General features: G+C 37.4%; 2 protein-coding genes across 5 annotated transcripts in view; one reads left to right on the top strand and one right to left on the bottom strand.

The window, feature by feature from the left end:
- The window catches only part of CDK13 (cyclin dependent kinase 13), a 59,708-nt gene extending 37,104 nt beyond the window's left edge, over window positions 1-22,604 (top strand). For all 4 annotated transcript variants that reach the window (XM_048839137.2, XM_048839136.2, XM_048839140.2 and 1 more), the window contains 9 exons: window positions 1,646-1,835; window positions 3,755-3,811; window positions 7,300-7,401; window positions 7,514-7,591; window positions 10,297-10,413; window positions 11,244-11,375; window positions 12,050-12,255; window positions 15,608-16,153; window positions 17,506-22,604. In XM_048839137.2, the coding sequence (XP_048695094.2) occupies window positions 1,646-1,835; window positions 3,755-3,811; window positions 7,300-7,401; window positions 7,514-7,591; window positions 10,297-10,413; window positions 11,244-11,375; window positions 12,050-12,255; window positions 15,608-16,153; window positions 17,506-18,353 (2,276 nt within the window). In that variant the 3' untranslated portion in view covers window positions 18,354-22,604. The remainder of the gene's footprint in view (window positions 1-1,645; window positions 1,836-3,754; window positions 3,812-7,299; window positions 7,402-7,513; window positions 7,592-10,296; window positions 10,414-11,243; window positions 11,376-12,049; window positions 12,256-15,607; window positions 16,154-17,505) is intronic.
- The window catches only part of MPLKIP (M-phase specific PLK1 interacting protein), a 56,297-nt gene continuing 40,873 nt past the window's right edge, over window positions 7,213-22,636 (bottom strand). Inside the window, exons 2-3 of the transcript XR_012667142.1 lie at window positions 7,897-8,297; window positions 7,213-7,395 (exon numbers count right to left, since the gene is read on the bottom strand). The gene's annotated coding sequence lies outside the window, so the exon portion shown is untranslated. The remainder of the gene's footprint in view (window positions 7,396-7,896; window positions 8,298-22,636) is intronic.

Genomic DNA, 22,636 nt, shown 5'->3' with positions numbered 1-22,636 from the left:
TTCCTCTGCCTGAAATTGGGCAGAAAGAAGGGAGCTTAATAAAAAGCCACAAATGCCAGGAGAGCCATGTGAAGTACCCAAAAGGGTCACTCATCTAATTTGATCTCAAGTTTCTTAACATATTATTATTTTCTTTAGAGTAGGAGTAATCTCTTTTTGTCTGCTTAAATGCTAAGGAAAGGACACTGACTAAGCTTCTGTTTGCTGGTCAGGGCCCTTCACTTTTCTCCAAGTTACGCCTTTTGGGTATTAACCTTATTTAAATGTGGCGTATTGAGTGCCCGTTGCTGAACTACAGACTTTCATTAGCTTCTAAAGTGAGACCATTATTATATAGTGAGCCTAGGCTGTTGGGACTTCTTGTCTGGTGTAGATATTAGTATTTTATAAAGGGGTGAGCCTTGAAGGTCCTGTTTTCTTGCGGGCCTTTTGCAAGGATAGGGAGACTTGTAGGATATAATTTCTTCATTACTGGTCAAGGAGGGCTCAATGTCACTATGGAGAGCCCATGAACTTCTCTGAGTAGGAGTCAAGGCAGAGAAGGGGGAAAGGAAATAGGTTCTAGAGAGAGATTCATGCTGTTTTCTTACCTTAACACTTCAAGCTACGTATTCAGCATTCCTCAGTATTAAGAACCAGATTCACAAGTTGTCCCGTTGATTTTAATGGAATCACTTGTGGAATGATGTTTTACTTTTCAGTATGAGATAGGGCCAGATTTTGCCACACTAGAGGTGTGAGGGAACTAACTTCTGATGTGAAATCTGGACCTCTGCAGAGCTGCTGCTGACTTGCGGGCTTCCTCTTCTGACTTGTTCTGATCTGTGTTTATAGGCACTGCCAGTCTGAATAGTAGGCTCATTCCTGACACAATTCCACAGTGCAAGCTTAAAAATAAATCAGAGGATAACAACGGAGAAATACACAGTGTTAGCTCGCCTGTCCCCTAGATGTAATTTTTTACAAGGTTTTCACAAGGTTCATGTGAAGAAATACTAATCCAGCTAAGCCATTTTGCATAAAATTGGTATTTTGTGAAGGAGAAGCCAGTGTAACTCTATCCAGATATCCTCTGTACAGTAGAACCTCAGAGTTATGAACCACCAGAGTTACGAACTGAGCGGGCAACCACGCTCCTCTTTTGGAACTGGAAGTATGCAATCAGGCAGCAGCAGAGACAAAAAAAAAAAAAAAAAAGCAAATACAATACAGTACTGTGTTAAACTACTTTAAAAAAAAAAGGGGGGGGGAAAGCATTTTTCTTCTGCATAGTAAAGTTTCAAAGCTGTATTAAGTCAATGTTCAGTTGTAAACTGAAAGAACCATAACTTTTTGTTCAGAGTTACGAACAACCTCTATTCCCGAGGTGTTCGGAACTTTGAGGTTCTACTGTATTAGCATTTTGTTCTTACTGTATCTCTGACAATTACAATTGTTTACATGGAAAAATAATAGGGACGTATTTTTTTAGCTGTATTTTAATACAGTTATGCAGTTGGAAATAAGGTGCATCTCCAAGACTATCCAGATTTTACAAAAATATGAACACTAATGTATGTGAAGAATACTAGGCTGTACTTTTAAAAGTAGAGTAATAAGATATTTTGGAATATTATGAAATCTGTAATTTCCCCCCTCTTTCTAGGTGCATTTTACCTGGTCTTTGAATATATGGACCATGACTTGATGGGACTCCTGGAATCTGGCTTGGTTCATTTTAATGAAAATCACATAAAGTCATTTATGAGACAGTTGATGGAAGGACTGGATTACTGCCATAAGAAGAACTTCCTACACAGAGATATTAAATGTTCAAATATTCTATTAAATAATAGGTATGGATATAACCAACTTGAAGTGGTCACAAAGTTATAAAATAACAGCTTAACCAAGAAACCTTTGACTTAATTCTAGCAATTTGTGTCACTTTCTTCTATCACTAGAATAATAGACTTTCATTATTTAGGTTGCTTATTGCTACTTTTAAAACTAGTTTCAACTTTGAACCTCGTAACATTCAATTTAGGGTCTGTTCCTGCTGTTTTACTCATTACTTTACCTGTGTGGAAACACTAAGATCAGGACTTAAGTTCATCAGCCAGCGCTAAGAAATATAATTTCAGAGTTTAATCATAAAATAGATCTGGAGGAGACCTGTAGGCCGTCTAGTCTATCCCCCTGTGCTGAGGCAGAAAGGACCAGGTGTATCTAGACCATTGATAGGCAACCTGTGACCCATCAGGGTAATCTGATTGTGGGCCGCAAGACATTTTGCTGACATTGACCATCTGCAGGCATCGCCCCCTCAGCTCCCTGCAGCCGCAGTTTGCCATTCCCAGCCAATGGGAGCTACAGGACAGCAGCGGATAGCACGTCCCTGTGGACGGTCAACATCCACAAAATGTCTCGCGGCCCGCAGTCAGATTACCGTGCTGGGCCACATGCAGCCTGCTGGTTGCCTACCACTGATCTAGACCATCCCTGGCAGGTATTTGTCTAATCTGTTCTTAAAAACTTTCAATGACAGGGATTCCACAACCTCCCTTGGAAACCTATTCCAATGCTTAACTCTGTTTACAGTTAGAAAGTTTTCCTAAATCTCCTTTTGTGCAGATTAAGCTGATTACGTCTTGTCTTTCTTTCAGTGGACACAGAGAACAGTTGATTACTGCCCTCTTTGTAACAATCGTTAACATATTTGAAGACCTGTTATCAGGTGTCACTTCAGGCTTCTTTCCTCCAGACTAAACATACCCAGTTAAACTGACCAATGAAGAAAGGTTATTCTCCTTTTGTCATTTCTGTTGCTCTCCTCTGGACTCTCCAATTTATCCATATCTCTCTTAAAGTGTGGCACCCAGAACTGGACACAGTACTCCAACTGAGGCCTCACCAGTGCCAATTAAAGTGAATCAGTTACCTCCTGTGTCTTACATAAAATACGCATTATTAAACTCCAGAATTTTAGCCTTTTTCACATCTGCATCACATTGTTGACTCATATTCAAGTTATGATGCACTATAACCCCCAGATAGTTTTCAACAATACTACTGCCTGCCTTGATTTTTCCTTACTAAGTTTAGTACTTCGAACATTTATTTAATTTGATCTTGTTGATTGCAGACTAATTCTCCAAAATGTCAGGGTCATTTTGAATTCTAATCCTGTCCTCCAAAGTGTTTACAACCCCTCTAAGCTTGATATCATGAGCAGATTTTATAAGCATACTCTCCACTCCATTATCCAAGTCATGAACAAAAATATTGATTAGTACCGGATGCAGAACAGATCCTTGTGGGTACCACTTCATATGTTCTCCCACTTAGTGGACCATTGATAACTACTCTTCAAGTATGGGTTTTCAACCAGTATGTGCTCACCTTTTATAATTTCTTCTAGACCACATTTCTCTAGTTTGCTTATGAAAATGTTACGTGGGATGGTCAAAAGTTGTACTAAAATTAAGATAAAACATATCTACTGCTTCCTTCCCCATAGTCCACTAAGCCAATAATCCTGTCAAATGAGTAAATGGGCTTGGTTTGGCATTATTTGTTCTTGACAAGTCTATGTTGGTGGTTATTTATTATCCTGTTATCTTTTAGGTGCTTACAAATTGATTCTTTAATAATTTGTTCCAATATCTTTCTAGGTGTTGAAGTTAGGCTGACTGGTCTATAATTCCCTGCGTTTTCTTTGTTTCCTTTTTTAAAGATAGATTAATCAGTAAAAATTCTTTACTCTTTCCACCAGGGGGCAGATTAAACTTGCAGACTTCGGGCTTGCTCGACTGTATAGCTCAGAGGAGAGGTAAGACGACTCCATGCTGTTAAATATATATATTTAAAGCATAGATCTCTGTGGTTATCAGAGCTAGGGATGCTTTTTTCTGTAGCAGGAAGTTTAAGTCAAATCACATTTTTAAACATGGCACACCTGGGAAGGGTAAAATAGACTTCCTGCTCACATTTCCAAAAGAAATGGCTAAAATCTAAGTACAGTTCTTTCTTTGCGATATCTCACTTTTAATTAGGGGAGTTTAATTTAAAACTTTTGATAGCAGATGCAAAGACTGATGAAATTTTAAAAATATTTCATGCTGGTGTTACAATTGTATTGCTTCACCATGCCTGTATCTAAGAAAATTGCTGCTGAGTGTAATATGGTTTAGTATCTTGTTAAAGGTTTGTACTTTAAAGTCTCCTACTCATAGTAATTTTCTCTGGTATGAATAGTAACATGCAGAATCTGGTTTCCAAAATTGAAGGTGTACACTTAAGCATTATACCACTTGCGCATTGGATAATTGCACCTATAGGAGCTCAGTTGCATGTCTGATGGCCATTTGTGCAAACAGTTTGATTTGTTCATGCTTGATTTTGAAAGTGAGGCCCAATAGTGTTTTAAGTGTTAAAGATTTAGTTTACTGTAGGTGCCAGAACAATAAGCTGGCTCTTAATGGCAGTGCCCCTGGTTCCAGTGGTTTATGTTGAATAGCCAGCCATGCTAATTCAAGAACATACCTTTTTTTATAATTTTATTTATCATATTTAGCATGTTAAAGGAAAATTGCAGGTTTGGATAACTAAGCACCTGCTGGGAAATTTAATGATTTAATGGAGACATTTGCTACACAGTGAATGGATGCAATTGTACCTCAGAGTTCTTTTCAGTGTGTGCCACACTTGTTTAACTTTTATGTGTAGCTTCCATTAAGCCGTGACACTGTGGCTGCCATTAACAGATAACAGCTCATTAACAGCTCTTTTTACCAAATAATTAAAATGCATAGTTGTGGTAAAATTCAGATTGTTCTTTGGGGGTGGTGAAAAATGTATTAACTTACAAAATTTGTTTTTTAATTCTAAACAGCTGGTTTTAGTATAAACACAAGCAGCATTATTACTTTATATTCTCAATATAACCAGTATTAAAACTTTTTAGTTTTTTTTTAACATAACTGCATATTAAATTTGGAAGGCTAATTGGAAGCTTTCAGAGTAACAGCCGTGTTAGTCTGTATTTGCAAAAAGAAAAGGAGTACTTGTGGCACCTTAGAGACTAACCAATGAAGTGAGCTGTAGCTCACGAAAGCTTATGCTCAAATACATTGGTTAGTCTCTAAGGTGCCACAAGTACTCCTTTTCTAATTGGAAGCTTGTTAGCTGCTTGGCATCTCATTCCTGATTCAGTCTCTCATTGAGTACGTCTTCTCTTCAGTAACAGTAGGGTTCAGTGAACGTTGAGGATTGTGCTGTAGCAATTTTTCCACATTTTTACTAACTGAACTATATTTTTTGACAGTTGATTTACTGATCTTATTAAACAGTATTTAGAAGGATTTGGGACCTTGAAGCAGCAGCAGAAGTTTCTTAAAGTATGACTTTAATGCTAGAATCACTCAAATATATTGTATATCTCACTTATCAAAATTTGAAAAGTCTGAAAGCAAGCTTTTTAAAAAATAAACTATATGCAATATTCACTTGTAATTGTGTGCTTAACTTATGCATGCATAGATCTTAAGTGTACAAAGTGGGTAATTCTACATGCGAATGAATAATTTTGGCCATTTTTGTACATATTTACCCAACTTCCTCTCAGAGTTATGGTAATTTCACTCACAATTGTGCATCTAACTTTAAAAAAAAACAACAAAAAAAACTTCTGAATGTATAACACTTTCCAGCTAGAAGGTGTGACATATTACATAAGAACGTACTGTCTAGAAGTCTTTAGCAATTGAATATTGATAGAGAAACTCAGTAACAAAAAAAATAAAATACTTCCGAAAAGAATACTCTCTTTTGGAATAAATCTGACAGATCTGTAGAGGGTGGGGTAAAATTTCCCACAAGATGTCCCATTTTCAAAAGTGACTTAAGAGCCTAAGCCATTTAGGCACTTTTGAAAATGTTTCCGGTAGTGTTTGTTGAAAGTGTGCGTGCTTGTGGGGCCACCAGAGGGGGATTTTTTAGTGTAAGGTTATCACTTTTACGCCCCCTTCAGTAAATACAAAAGTCCACATTGTAGATCAGTGTGTTTAGTTGATTAGGCAGTTGCACTGAACATCACAGTGGTGGTGGTTGCAATGTGGAATGTTCACCTGCTATGGAAGGTAGAAATTGCTTGTAACTTTTTATTTAAGCACATATAAGTTATTCAAATACATTACTTTATACCTCTGTGCATTTGCCATTCAAACCTAATGTTGTCACTAAGAGAGTAGTGCTTTATTAAAGAGGACAATTGAAAAGCACTGTCTCGCATCTATCCAAAAACTATACTGAGAAAGGTGAGCTAGGTAATTTCTGTTGTACTGGCTGCTGTCTTGAAAACTGTTAATACTGAAACATTGCTATCCACTGTCTAAAATATTGGAATCTCAGTTTTCAAATTGTGTAAAATGTTACAAAACCTCAAGTTACATAATATTAATGGCTAAAATCATACTGGTGATTGAGGGTGGGGTGAGAGAAGATAACAATCAGCAACCATGTATTCTGTGGTAAGGGCTGCTGAAAACTGGATATTCTACTGCATCTCCTAAGGATATACAAAAATAGAGACTTCTGCTGAAATAGATTTGGCAATAGCTCTGTTCTGTTTTGATACTTTCCATTATTTTATTCTGTCCGCAAACTTTCAGTTTTCAGTCTGATAAAATTAAAGTAGATTTTTGTAGTGACAGTGCCTCCAGACACTGCGGCTGTCTTTCTGTGGGAGCTGGAAGTTTTGATAGCTTGCGAATGTAAAGTTGGGGCTGTTGGAATCCGGGAAGATCTGGGAGTTTTGAAACCCAAGAGGCAGTTGAAACTTGTGATAGTAGGGAAGGGCTGCATCTATGCTTCTCTCCTTTGTGGGCAGGGGCAGAGGTGACTTGAATTTTTTTTTCATTGTTGAAGTCTTTGTTCATCACTTCAGCAACCAGCTTCCTTGTGCCAGTAACTGCACCTAACAGCAGTGGATGGACATATTAACTAAAGTGTTATCACTAAAATGATTAGCAACTAAATAGTTAGCAGTATAGGTATATAATTCTGAAGCCTGATATTTAATGCCCCATGAATGTTTACTTATCTCTGAGATACTGTTTCAGACTATCCTTTTGGTAGATTTAAATAGGTGACAATGTTTACCTTTATATATAGTGGCAGCAGCCTCAGTATTGGTAAAGGGAATGAAAAACTGGAACATTCTTAAAACAATAGTATAGTAGTGAAACATCAAGCTTTTATTAGTTCACTGCAATCTCATTTTAAGAGAAATGTTGAATCTTTCTATCTTCTTTTTTTCAGTCGACCATATACCAACAAAGTTATTACTTTATGGTACCGGCCTCCTGAACTTCTGCTTGGAGAGGAAAGATACACACCAGCCATAGATGTCTGGAGCTGTGGGTAAGAAGTTTTAATACAAAAGTGTTAAGCGTAAATCATGAACCAAAATATATCTCAAATAACATTTATATCAAATGATATTGATGGAATTATATAAAACTTTATTTTACAGCTGTATCCTGGGCGAACTTTTTACTAAAAAACCAATATTTCAAGCAAATCAGGAACTTGCTCAGCTGGAACTAATAAGGTAACTTTTAGATTCCACAGTGTAGTTGGTGCTTTATAAAAATCATACACGATACTTTTATTTTTCATGAGCATTCAAAAAAATGGAGTTACAATATTAACATTTAAAAGTTGTCAGAGTTGTTTCTCAGAATAAAAATGGTGGTAGCTTTTGGGGAGATGTAAAACAAACTATTCAGAATTGGAGAAGTGCTTAGTAGCTTTCCATGGCATAAGCAATGCAGTGGTAGGTAGGATTTTTTATAGTGCAGCTGGAGTTACCCCTTACTGAAACCCATCTCACAACGAGGCATTTGACATGCTCACCCTTTTAAGCAGGTGAGACTGCAGCTTCCTTACTCCATTCTCCCATCAGCAGGTTAAAAGGCCAACATGGAGAATAATGAATGACTGTTTTAAAGGGAAAGCTTTGCTCAAGGCTAGGTTCTCTCATACTGCTGGTCCTATGCTGCTTCTTCATTCTCTCACATGTCTGCAACTGGCTTCTGTCTGCTACAGGAAGGAGTGTTTCTCTGCTTTCCCTCAAGAGTTACCAGATATCTTGGGGAGGTAAAGGCTTTCTTCACCTTCCCACCCCAGTGGATCTTCTCAGGCAGTAGCTGTTTGAATTAGTAAAGTCAGAGCCTCTTTTCTCTATTCAGGTGGCAAATGCTGGCTCCTGCTTCTAATATCATAATCAACCTAGGCAGTGGTATGGAATCTTCTTCCTACAAAAGGAAAAAGAGGATGAGTCAGTGAATTGCTCCTTTACCCTGATCTCTTTTCACAGGAGGTCAAATATTTGATTCTGAAAAGCAATAAGTTACATGGGCTGTAAATGCTATATGTAACATGTAGGAAAGTTGGTCTGTAAAAGTGTTAACAACCCTTCAGAAGGAGCAAAACATGGCGATGGTCACCCTGTTGTCATTTTACACTCTCAAAACAAAACTCATGTTGTGTGAATACACGTTTGTTGTTTTTGCTTTAACCACAAGATGGCAGTGTAGCACTTAATTCCAGTTCTGGCTTTCTTTACCAAACTGGACATAGTTTTGTATAGAGTGAGTTGATGTCATTTGTAAAATTTATTCTGATATCAAAAGGACACTGTCAACTAATTGTTCATAGCTTAATTTTTTCTCTTTATTGATGCTGTACATTTAAAAATTTAATACATTATGACTGTTCCCAGCACATTTTAACTGGAACCTAAACCACCTATAATGGAATAGTTCTTAGTCACATCATTGTCAATTTTTAGCCTGCAAGCCACTTCTAATTAATTCGATGCCTCTACCACCAACATAGGTGACTTAAAAAAAAAAAAAATGTTGATAATTTCTCCCCGTGGTCTTTCCCTCAATATTTCAAGACCACAGATAGACTTGGATCAGGAAAAAGTCTAGAGGAAAAAGTAGCATTGTCTTAACTTCTTTTTCAGAATATGCTTTAGATAGTATAAATAGGCACAAAGGCGGCACAGTGGTCTAAATATGGTCTATAGATAAGTCTCTAGCTATCTAGAAAATACTTCTAGTCTTCTGGGAATCCAAGGGCCATAAAAGGTGGTAGGCTCTTCTGCCCAAGACCACCCTATTTATAGGAAAAACTTGCTGTGGAAGTTGAAAACAAACAAGCAGCATCAACTAGGGATTTATGCAAATTTAGCTTTCTGGCTGCAAGGCCCACAAAACATAAACCCTACTTTTCACACTTAGTGGCCTTGTCTAGACTAGGGTGAAAGGGGTACTGTTAAAATATGTTACCAATATCTTCTGACTAACACTTTTGAAAAAGCCTAGTGTAGACGAGGCCCAATGCCTTCAACATGGGCTAAGATTTGTTGAGTTAAAGCCTGAGGAGAGCTTGGGTTTTAACTCCATCAGGTTTGCTTGTATTAAAGTCTACACTGTCTTGTCCACAACAGACTTTTGAAAAATGTGGTGGCTAACACATTGGAACACCCCATCTTTAAATCCTATGCTAGACAAAGCCAGTGGAAGGGACAGACTTGTGCAACCACATGTAGGGAGGTGGGCTGGCTCAGTGACCCTTTCCTTTGGCCAAAAGATGGTTTTAATTTTTTTAATTCAACCCCCAGTCCTTTTTCTTAAATTTAAAAATCAAACACCAAATCTCTGCCACCACCTTTGGTCCTCACAAGGCTCCTTGCTGTTCTTTAGCAGATAACTAAATTCTTAGTCAGCAATGGAGTGTTGTTTACTCCAGTCATTTGTCAGAGTTCCTTTCCACACCAAGAGTAAAAGAGAGAAACGTAATAGATCTAAACTCATCCAAATTCACTCCTGCCCTTTAAATTTCTGTCCTGTCTAGCCATCTGTGAAAGAAACTGACCTTGCATTAGGGTCCATGGGATGCTACCTGAGTATGCTAAGTGGAGTCTTCTGTCATTTTCAAGAACACCGTAATTGTTTATAAAGAGCCTCTACTCTGGAGAAGTGTGGGGGAGGTAACAGTTTTTCTAGTGGCGTATTCTTTGGCCTCTTAAGAGTGGATATTTACCTACACTTCCCCCCCAACTCTTGAAAAACCTCATAGCCATGGATTACAGGCAGCCTGTGAATATGTCCATGGAGACTAGAATTTGTTTTCTTTGTATTAACAGTGCCTGTGAGTATAAAACTACAACTACACACCTTGTTGTGTTTGATCTCATACATTGATGGTTTTGTTTTGTTTGTTTGTTTTGTTTTTGGTGTATAGCCGAATTTGTGGGAGTCCTTGTCCTGCAGTCTGGCCTGATGTAATAAAGTTAGCCTATTTCAACACCATGAAACCAAAGAAGCAGTATCGTCGAAAATTGAGAGAAGAGTTTGCTTTGTAAGGATGGAGCCTTCATTTAACCATCTGTATTCCATTAAGTTTTCTTAGGTCCTTTAAGAATTTCAGTATTTTTCAAAGATTTGTTTCTGGGTTCAGTCAAATGTAGAGAGAAGTGACCTCAAGTTCCTATCCTTCCCTAGATACACACGCCGAGCTATTATTGTTGTTAGTTAATGGGAGCTGTGTATATGTATCAAGGAAGGGGGAATTGACCCAAATATTTCAGCCACCTGTCAGCTTTGTACTTTGGAAATGGTTGCTCTTTGGCCCTGGATGCACCTGCTCATTGTCCCTATGGCTAAAAGCAGGTCAGGGTACTTAGTCACTTTTAACTGTGATTGCCTAACATTAGGGACTTGTTAGTCATAAATTCAGTATATAAGACTAATTCGCTAAACCATGTATCCTAAAATAATGCCATTGGAGTTGTCTCGTGCAAATAACAAACATGAAAGTTACGGAAAACATCTGTAAGATTATTTTAAAAACTCCTTCAACTATTTTGGGGTTTAGGAAAATGTATCATCCTGTTTATATTAGTGGAGCCTACTTGTGTAACTTTAAAGCAGTAGAATTATTGTCTGTAGCCCAATTAAAAAGTATAAATGTCTGTGCTAAATTCCAAAGTGTATAGTAATATTAGACCCTTGTTAAAAGGGAAACTTTTAAAACAAATGTATTAATATAAGGCCCAAGTTTTAAATCATACAATTAAATGCTACTTGACAAAATTAAAAAAATACAAGTTTTATAGCACAAAGATGTGGCATCTGAAATAACACAAATGTGACACCCCCCCACCCCCATTTTTCTCTCCTTCTTGCCAGTATTCCACCAGCTGCATTAGATCTGTTTGATTATATGCTTGCTTTGGACCCTAGCAAGCGTTGCACAGCTGAACAGGCTCTTCAGTGTGAGTTTCTGCGAGATGTGGAACCTGCTAAAATGCCTCCACCAGAGTAAGTTACTTCCTGTGGTAATGTCAGTGCTTACCTGATACAAAATGGGAGCGTGTATTTAATGTTCATTGTGTAGTGGTGAAAACAAAGGTAGTACAAACATAATACCTAATGTGTCAGATATTAGTAACCGTCCCATTAAGAGAACTGCAAAGTTGAGTGGCTCCTGTACTATGAATGAGAACTGTTCCCTAGCTCCGTGTTTGATTTGTTAGTCAGACATTTTGTACATCTTTCCTAGAGTTAGTGACCTTCAAGTGTATTTAGAAGAATGAATGTCTCCAAACAACAAGAGTTTAAAAAAAAAAAAAAAGCAAAAGCATTTATTCCCCTATTTTAAAGCAAAAATTCTGGATTACTGTTTAGAGGATTGCAAGTTGCTGAGTTCTTATACTAGAGCACCTTTCCTTTTTGTAAACTCTGTCAATCCAAGTAGACAGCATTGTCATGTTGAGAAAATAAATATTCATTTTGTTTATGAGATGAAGCCAGTTGATAAATAGTTCCATCTAGGAAGCTCTTCTGAGATTATGCTTGCATTACACACTTGCTATGAGTATGGATTCAAAGAATCCCCACAGAGACACCTTTTCAGATCTTATGTTGTATATTGAGCATTTATTTTAATATTTTGTACACAGATAATGCTGAATATTTACCATACTTCTTTACAGCCTTCCTTTGTGGCAAGATTGTCATGAACTGTGGAGTAAGAAACGTAGACGGCAGAAGCAGATGGGAATGACAGATGACTCAACAGCAGCTAAAATTCCAAGGAAGGATTTGTCTTTAGGCCTGGATGATAGCAGAACCAACACCCCACAAAGCATGCAGACTTCTTCCAAACTCACAACTCAGGGCAACTCTAGTGTAGCACTTGGTCAGTAATCTTTTTTGTCATTTTTAAATTGTCTGTTACTTGCTCACTATGCATCTAGAAATGTAGATGTCAGCACTTTCAGTTCTTAGAATTCTTAAGAGAAACAAAATAGTGTAAATTTTAAAAATGCTAAAGATTTATCTTGTCCTTAGTAGTGGTAGTAGTCAGGCATTCCCAATATGACTCACATAATGAGTTTTCACCTTGACCAACGTCAAAGCTTTTAAATATCTTGACCTGCCTGGTAGTAATTTTAACTTTCGGGGTGGTGGGAAGGGGGTCTGTTGTCCACCTCAAGGTTTCTTATAACCCTGCCCATAAGCAGGTGCTCTAACTCATAATGTACAACTCTTCATAGTCTAGAGCAACCTCACTGATCATGACATAAATTGAAGGGAGAGGGTTTCATGTCAAACACAATCTTCACAACAAATAGATTCCTCTTCCATGTTACATAATCTTCCCTCTCCCAAGTATATCTGCTTTAGCAAATCTCTTCTAACTGGTAATGCTGAACTGAGATACTAGCTGATGAGGGAGCTCTTATAACAAGAGAATTAGTGAGCTACTTCTACAGTATTCCCAGCCCCACCCATTAAAGCAAAAAACCAAGCCTAGAGTGTCTTGCTTGGTGATACAAAAACCTGCTTAGAAGCTACTAGAAAGAAAATGTTAATTTATAACCATAATCAAATGGGGTGTCTCGTTATGCAGGAGTTGGTACTACTGGCCTTACTATAAGCAAGGTGTTTTTTAACTTGCATTCTGAAATACAGATTCTGTACTGTGTGTGTGTAGGGCCGCTGACAAAGGAACAGACAAGAGTTTGACATATAGACAGCTTTATGATGCGGCAAGCGAGTATAAAATATAGTGTCACTAAAGTGGGAGCTGCAAGAATTGAAAGAGCAAATGTGTAGTGCATTCATTTAAATTCTGTATGGACAGTAATAATCTCAAATCCACTCTCCAACAGTAGACCATAGCTCCAAGTATATGTTGCAGAGATGTACTGATATAGTTCTCATGACCCATATAGTTTACCACCTCTTGCTCCTGATCATCCTGTTTTTCATTGTAATCTAGCAGTCTATTTCTGCCACTCTTTTGCAACAGTAGCCTCAAGTCTTGGCAAGACTTTCAAACTCTGCTTATCCCCTAAAAATTTTATCCAATGCTGAAGATTAGCAAAATGTATTAGAGTCCCAGTGGTTGGAGTTATTTTCTTTATGCTGTTATAACACTTGGTCACCTCATAGAGTACTAACTGTATTAATCATTACTAATACATTATTAATAGTACATATCGAATACCAAATTAACCAAAGAATTCAAAAAATTATTATTCAGCCCCATGTCATTCGTGGCACACGTGTAAGTATAGAAGAAAATATACTTCTCCAGGGTGGAGAAAGCAAGGTTTTAGTGTGTGGTGGAGTAGACACAGTATTGTATAAAATTGAAAATGTCTGTGTTTATGTTCTAAGATTCAGGAGTGTGTCCATGCTGAATGATCAAATACACAAGGCCATGGGGCAAACAAGTGCAGGCTTTATCCAGATTTAAATGAACTAAATCATTGCACGTATGACAATGCACAGAGCACTAATATTTTTCATTTTGGGTAAAAAATAATTTGTCCTGGATTATTTGCTACTGTTCTGGTTCTTATGTGAAGCTCTTGTCATTACATTTTATAACTTAACAGTGTGTGTGGAGCTCACTTATGATTTCCACCAAGAATTTGAATTCCCCTATGATATGGATAACTTCTAAAATTTTGGGGTGTGTAGAAAGATGCTGCACTTTTCTTTGTCTCCATTCATATTGTCTGCTGGATTTTCAGTTTTGGATTCTGAGAAGTATCTTCTGTTCCTGGTTCTTGAACAGACCATTTGCAGATGTCACGTAATTTGCAGCAGGATTGACGTCTGTTATGTGGCTAATTAATACATCAAGAGAATGCAGTGCAAAGCGTCTGAGAGAGTAGAGTTCTGTGCATTGCCAAATAAAAATAAGTTAATTGTTTTTGAATTCCCACTGTCTTCACTACATTTTAGCTGGTAGCACCACAGCGCAAATCAATAAGGAGGCTGATTTAATTTTGCAACAACTGTCTGCTCACAACTGTGTCCACTTCAGTGATGAGTCAAATGCCAAGGACAGAAAGTTTTAAAAATTCCAGCTTTCCAGGCATTCATTGGATGCTGCCAGAAGTTACATTACATTGGTAGCCTTCTAGTTTCACATGTGAAAGTTCAATTTTGACATTGGATATTTGATATCAACCTGACAGAGGCACTGTTTGTATAAATAGGAAGACGTAATGCCTTTGCTTCATTTTTCTATAAAGAAAGAAATTTCCCCATTATAATTAAATAAGATGTTATCCAAGGCTTTTATTGTGTTCACCAACTGGCAGATCTGGAATTGAAATTCTAATTATTAGAATTTTGTGGCATTCCCAATTAACAACAGTTTCTTTTCTCTTACCAGTCATGCTGCTAGGTATATGTGCTCTCTTTCATGATGAATCTGTAGGTACACCTTGAATAAGGGATCCTGTTCCATTCCTGCTTCATATTTGAGTGTACCCTTGATCTGTTCTGTCTGTTTAAAGTTCATAAGTCTCATAACACAAATAAGAAGCCTCACCATAAAGTGCCTTTGTGGGTTCTTTTAAACTTAGACTACTTTCTCCAGCTCTTTAAAGCTAGCACTAAGTGACTTAAAACCCATGCTCCTGCTCTCATGTGGCTGTCTCCCGACACCTCTGAAATCAACAGAACAGTCTTCTATCTTACTCAGCACTTTACTTGTCCTTCTCAGTAGTTTTGCACTTATGCCATTACCTTCAGATAGCTCATTAGCTTCGGGGTCAGTTCGTCTGGTCACCTTAGCAGGTGTCACAGCATACAAATTAAGCATCTGGAGGGTCAGGGTATGACTGGAAATGTGTTTTGCAGTTGGCCACTTTTTAAGCAAAGGGATGTAATATGTCAAAGATAAGAGACTTTGTGGTGACTGGAAATCTTACAGCTGTCTAAGGCAGGTGGCCTTAAACCCTGGCTTCATTGTATTGTGGAAAATTGAGCTCAAACATGATGTTTCTCGTCTGTCTTAGTGTGTGGGTGTGCCCTTTGTAAGTCATATTCTCTGTATTGGATCATGCTATTTGATTTCCTATTAATACTCTTCCAAATGTAATTAATTTGTAAAAGCATTCCATTTCTGTATTGTCAGAAACCTGTACTTTGCCAAGAATATCAGCCATGGGCTATTAAGCTTGATTTGGAGCCTCTGAAATATGACAGTTCTAAATAACGCTTTTAAAACTCCTTTTTGTCTTTAGTGAAAACAAGCACTGGACAGCAGTTAAACCAGAACGAAGTGGCAATCCTGCTAAATCTTCTACAGTCTAAATCAAGTGTTAGTATGGCACATTTTGCCGAAGTGTTGAATATTAAGATAAACGCAGAGACTCAGCAGCAACTAGATAAAATAAACATTCCTGCTGGTATTTTGGCAGCAGGTGAAAACCAGCCAGAGCAACAGCCGCCTCCACCACCACCAGAACAGGAGCCTTTACAACAGCCAGCAGTCACTCAGCCAGCTTTACCACCTGCTCAGCTGACACAGCCTAAAATTGAGACTGATGCTGCCCAGGCAGCTGTGCAGAGTGCATTTGCTGTTTTGTTGTCTCAGTTATTAAAGACTCAGCAAACAAAGCAAAAAGATCTTGTACTAGAGGAGAAGGAGAATGGATCAGGAAATGAAATGTCGTTACAACTCAGGCAGCCTCCGGAGCCCCGCACTCCTGCATCGGATAACCAGGAGGACACGGAATCTCCACCATCTGTTTACCCACATCTGATCAAATCATTATACTCATGTGCAGGTACTTACAGTTTTTAATGTTGATAAGTAGATATCTTGACCCCCAGAGAGAGTGACTTGGAGATAAACGGCTAACAACATGCTTTGTACCCCGTGTATGCATGGTTACTCCATATCCATTAGCAAAACATGCACAGGAGTAATGACAATGAGGACGTGAGAAGTAATTTCATTTCCTTTTTGTCACGATCTTTAAAAAAAAAAAAAAAAACCTTTCATCGTTAAATGTGACTGATTTTATTATACTGTACGTATACAGCTTACTCTAAGGTTGGTAGACATGCAGTTATACTGACACTGTGTTGTTGTTTGTGTTATTATGGTAGCACCTCGATACCCCAGTCAGAGTTGGGGTCTCATTGTATTAGGTGCTGTACAAACAGTTTAAAAAAACAAACAAAAACCTCTGCTGAATGTTTACTGTCTAATATACATATACACCTGTTTGCTTTTCTGATGGAAAGTTTGGCAGCATTTCTCAGTGTGAGGAATAACTGGTTTTGACTGGAAAAATAGATGGTCTCCTTTAGTTAATTGTAGATCATTGGTTTACCAACTTTAACAGAGTCCCTTTAAGTAAACTCCTTTTGTTTAATTAACTACAGCATCAAAATTTGTCCATGCCTACTTCCTTTAGTTACCTGACCAGTGTGTGCAAATTTTCCATTTGTGAAATGAATATAGTCAACTTAAAATTTTCATTAAAATTCTGTATGATTTATATTCATACTGTGCACACATGAAATGTTTATCTCATGGAGCTTCTCAAAGTTTAATTCTTCTGTTGAATATCATGAGATTAGTATTTCAGCCATATGGCCTCAGTGCATTTTGGTTTACTTGTTACTAAATGGCATTGGTGGCTCTGTAGAAGAATATTGTGAAGGAATGTAACATCTCTACCATTACCATTTGTAGCAGCCTTTCTGTCCCTTTCCCAAAACCCATCTCCGTATGGGCTTTGGTCCACATCCCTGGTGCACTTTCCTCCTGTTCTGGCATAACATCTGTTGCAACCAAACTCCTCAAGGATACTGTGCAATTCCTCTCCTCCTCCTCCTCACCGTCCCCCGTCTTTAAGTTAGCTGATCAGGTGTGCTTGCAGAAGGATCCTGGAACTCTGTTCTGAAAAACCTTTGAGGGCAGTGTCTTTTTGCTTCTCTAAAATGCCTTTTCTCAGATGCTCTTAAACTTAATTTTAGTTGGTTAACCTTTATTTTTTCTGAAGAAGTGCATTAGCAAACCTTTGTGATATTTTTGCAAAGTGTTTTTTCTTCCCCTTCTGGTATTGTAATTATTTGTCAAATGTAATTTCAGATCTTGTTCTAAGGCTCTTGTTTTTGATCCATTTAGGTCAAGATGATTTGATTAGACAGCCTGAGCTGAGGCTTCTTAACCTAACACCAGAACAAGAACGCCCTCGCATCTTGCCCCCAGACCAGCGTCCTCCTGAGCCACCAGAACCACCGCCTCTCACGGAAGAAGACGACCTAGATTATCGGACAGAAAACCAGCGTTTGCCTATTTCTAGCTCTTCAGGAACGGATCCTCATGCTGGGGTGAAAGCTGCTCTGCTGCAACTACTTTCCCAGCATCAGGTTCAGCCAGCTGAGGAACCAGTAACAACTAGTGTGGATTATCAGGCAAGAGACTCCTATGTATCTGACTACAAGGATAACTTTGGATCTTCTTTCTCTTCTGCCCGTTATGGTGGTAGTGATGGAATAGGAAGTGGATCATCTGGGGCACTGGAAAGGAGAAGCTTCATTGGGAATTCAGATATTCAGTCTTTGGATAACTACAGTACTGCTTCATCTCACTCTGGTGGTGCACTACCGCCTCCTGCCTTTTCAGAACCATTTCCCAGCTCAGTAACTGGTTATGGAGACATTTACCTCAACACTGGTCCCCTGTTGTTTAGTGGAGATAAAGACCATAGATTTGAATATAGCCATGGCCCTATTGCAGTTCTGGGAAACAGTGGTGACACTTCCACAGGGTCAGAAAGTACTCATTCTTTGTCCACAAAGATGCACAACTATAGTTATGGAAGTAATTTACAAGAAAACCCTAGTGGCATTAGCCACATACATGGACAAACTTGGACTTCTTCAGCCCAAGGACCTGGATACTCCCAAGGATACAGGGGACGCATTAGCACATCAGCAGTCAGAGGGCGAGGCAGAGGATTACCATACTGAGTATCTGTTTTTCCTCAGGCACATCGTTTTTATCTGGAAAGACTTTTTTTCTAGCTGCAGTTTAAAGCAGCAGTCCAACAGACTTGAATAATGTTAATTCAACAGCTTTATTTTTATGTGGAAAAGGGTCTTGCATACAGTAGGAAAATTTAAACTGCTTAAAACTCATGCTGTCTGGAAACTAGATCAATTGATTGTACATGTTCACAAATTCTAGTTATGAATTTTATTTTGTATTTTGGCAGTTTTAAGTGGATGCTAAATTTAGGGACATCAGCTTTTTATGGCACTCTTTCAGATCTTCTGAACTATGCACATTTGTGCTTTTTTTTGTAAGTTTGGACCAACTTTTATGTAAAAAATTTTACAACAATCAAAGCAGGGCACTGATTTATTTGGTATTTTTCTTTTTACAAAACTACCTTTAGTCAAAGGTCACTGTCAGTCTTTGCACTGCTTTCAGTGTTATTGTGGAAGGTGTACTTTGTGCTCATTTCAGATAATAAAACACAACCTTTCTCTTGATGCAACAATTTTATAAATATTTGGTCAATGTTATTTTTTTCCTTTTAAAAAAAAAAAAAAAATCTGTGTAGTAAAATGTGTCCTCATCTCCCAGACGTTTGTACAAAAACTGTTGTACTTGAATGGTAAGTGCCTTAACATGTAAGTTTAAGGTCTGCAAAAATTCTCTACATTTTTCTTATAAAGGAAATTCCCTTTCTTTAAAGTTATTTTGTAGCTTGATTCAAAGATTAATACTTAACTATAGATACACTACATTAAAACACAGATAATTATAGGCAACTTGGATAGAGTGCATTTTAAAGTGGCATATTTGCCATTTATGTCCGCTAAGCCAGTTTAGTACGTATACGAAGTTAATTGAAATGACCTTCCCCATACTGAATTTACTGAGAGAATGTTAATGTGAATACATTAAAGAAAGGTAGGTTTCCCTCAACTTTTTTCTAAAAGCTGTATTCCCTTCTGTAGGCCCTCTGCCAAATAAGGTCTACTTTATACTGAGCTATTGGATGGTAAAATAGACTTTAAATGAGATCAGTCTTTTTCTTCAGTGTCAGCTTTCCCCACAAAACTCATGAACTGTCTCCTCTTTTTACCACATATAAAAGCATTATGGAAAGCCTCCGAGGTTAAAGACCAGTATTTAATGCAGTTCAAATTTTCTGGAAACTGGGATTGTGCCAATTAATCCCTTCTATATTCAGCTATTCCATGGATCATTGTAATACTCTATTTGAATCTGTCTTTGAACAACAACAAAAATTACTGTAGCTAAAATTGCTACCAGAAACCACCACTCCAGTTTTATATTAGTTACACTTTCCAGCATGTTTTCCTCTGAGAACAGCAGTCTCTCTCTCCTGCAGAGAGGGGATATGGCTATATTTTCCATGTACTGAAAAGAATGTTTAATAGCCCATATTGGAAACAATTTTCCAACTGATTATCCAGTTGATAAATTGATACATTATGTAACAGTGTTTAATTACTTTTTAAAAGGTAAAATTTCTACCTACACTATTACCAGTTTAGTCAGGTCAGTGACTTCTTGGATTTTCAGATTAGAAGCCAAAGTTGTCTATTTCATTTAAAATTCTGGTTCTAATTTATGACTAATTACTGCAGCATAGGGTGTGAAGAACATTAAAATGTAGCTAAATCGTGTTCAAGTATCTGCAGTTGTATCATGGTGAGTCTCATCTCTTTAGGCTTCCCTATAAATCTCATAGTTATCCCAGTTCTCATCAGCCACACTAGAGAATCCTACTGTCTGAAAATAAAAGCAGCTAAGCTGGAAACAAATATTTGTGACCTGAATAGCCTGTGTTTAAAAGAAATTAAACACTTTATATAAAATGATACTGTGTTTGAATAGTTTTCTTGAGTTAAACACATCTTAGTATTTTTTGCAGGGGAGAATAAATGCAAGCAGAATAGTGTTAGAATTGTCATTTATGACTGGACAGTATTCAGCTATAATGTCTTACCATTTTTATAAAAGTATGCTCAGATAAAACAAAAGCCAGGCTCAACAATAAAAATCTAGCCAAAGACTTTCAACCACATACAACCTTTGTGGCAAGAAATGCATGGTCAAATATTAATGTGTACTGCACTTCCAAAAATAAAGCCTTGTGAGACTTCACTAAGAAGCAGGTAAGTCCAAATGAAAAATAGATGATAAAGAACAAATCGGGAATAAATGATTTTGACTTTCAACAATAAAATGTGAGGACGAAATCATACCTCTTACAGCTTCTTGCATAGAGGTAAACTTTCAAGTCAGACGATGCTTATTTCACCTACGTTTCTGTAAAAAGACGCTCGCTCTTGTCTGCATAAATAGCGATAGAGCAATTTGATTTATGAACTGAAATACTGTGACAATTAAGATGTTCCATGTAGTTAGAAACTTTGGCATGTTGAATGTATTGGTTGATATCAAACATCTGACTAATTTTAGACTTTAATCTTGACTGAATAAGAATAAAAGAGCAATTAGAAAAGGATACAAAGCTGATTGGCAACAGATGCATTAAGATTTAGCAAGTCCATTCACATGCCATTGCTGGTATATGTATTGCACAGTGATTTTCTACTCATTTTAGTTTAATACTGGCCTAGCATTTGAAAACCAATGGTCCACACTGTTCAAATATTTCAGAAAGTCAAGCTGAATTACCCAGCCACAATAATTTTGCCTCTTTTAAAACCCAGGCAAGAGATTTCTCCCACTTCCAGCCCTTCTGTGACATTTTGCTACCCTTCAAGGGTCAAACGCATTGCAAGGGTCAGAACAATTTTGGAGTATGAGCCCTATGACGCTCCCTTTACAAGCAGCCCAGATAAGGAGGTCATGTCTCCATCAATTCCAGGCTATGACTCAGCCCTCAGAAGGCTGCAAAAAAATGAAGGTAACCCCTGTGGCTGCTCTAAGATGTGCCCAGAGGCCATGCCAGCCCCTAGATGGGACAGAATAGGGGAAGTGAAAAAATAGCTTAAAGGTACTTTGCCCCCTTTCCCCTTGGGATTACATCTGTGCTGCACCTCCTAGAAGTACTGCAGAGAATTGGACCAAACATCAAAAAGTGTTTTTCTCTACTAATCCAGATTAAAGTAAAGTATTTGATTCTGGACCTACCACGTCAACGTTGAATAGTTAATTTTGAATTAAGTGGTCTCCAACATTACCTGGAGTAAAAAAATTAAAAACACATAATGCAAGTATGACAGGCATCACAATTTGCACTAATAGGATATTACATCGTTTCAGCCAAATGAAAAGGAGAGAGAGACAACATAAAAACAAATTCATGATCCTAGGATAAAGCAATCCTGAGTAGAACAAAGAGCAAAAAACGAACCAAAAACACAAACAAACCCCTACCAAGTAACAAAATGATCTTTAAATGCAAATGTAATTGCTACAAAATTAAACTTACACATTTTAAAAATTGCATATTTATATTTTTCATACCTATTCCATACATATTTAATTACTATTACCTTTATCATCCTAAGCATCAGATGCTTAACGTTAAACAGAGGTGGAAGGAGTTTTAATGTAAACTATTGATGCTTTGAGTTTGCTGTTCCTGCTACATTTATATCAGGAGTTTGTGCCAGTTTGAAGAAAGTTATTAAAGGCCCATCAGTTGCTGAGATTTATAAATAAGCTGTAAAACTAATTTTAAAACTAACACAGGTAACTTCCATGCAATTGTTGTTCAGGCTAAAACTCCATTAGGTCCCAAACTACAGGATCTGGCCCCATGTTTCATTTCCAGTAGAGGAAATAAATTTCAGCCAAACTTGTTAAATTTTTGTTTTAGATTTAAGAGAAAAATAAACCCCCCGGGGCAAAGGATGAAAAGTCTCAGAATTGAATTATGTCGGTGGAAAAATCTTGGTTAATGCTTATAATTGTTTGAGGCAGTATAATGTGTTCTCTGCAGTTAAGTATGCCATTCCATAAAAAAAAATTGCCAGAAAACTGATTCAGATCTAAACTGTTTCATATTTAAAAATTAAGTGCTGGACTTAAATTCAAACTAATTTTTGCTGAACAAGGTTAAGTACTCTTATCATAGGAATTATTTTAGGGCAACAAAATTTAAAATACTGAAACTGTTACTTCAGCTTACTTATTGTTGATATTTCTTTAAGCCATTTGTATATAAGATGTATTGAGTAGCCTGTAAATAAAATACCATGAGAACTTCAGCCTTTTTATCCTTGTTTTCCCTCCTTGGATA

This window comes from Caretta caretta, chromosome 2 (genome assembly GCF_965140235.1).
Source record: "Caretta caretta isolate rCarCar2 chromosome 2, rCarCar1.hap1, whole genome shotgun sequence".
Taxonomy (NCBI): Eukaryota; Metazoa; Chordata; order Testudines; family Cheloniidae; genus Caretta; species Caretta caretta.
Note: the sequence above shows the minus strand (reverse complement) of the source record. Positions and strands in the feature narration are given on the sequence as shown.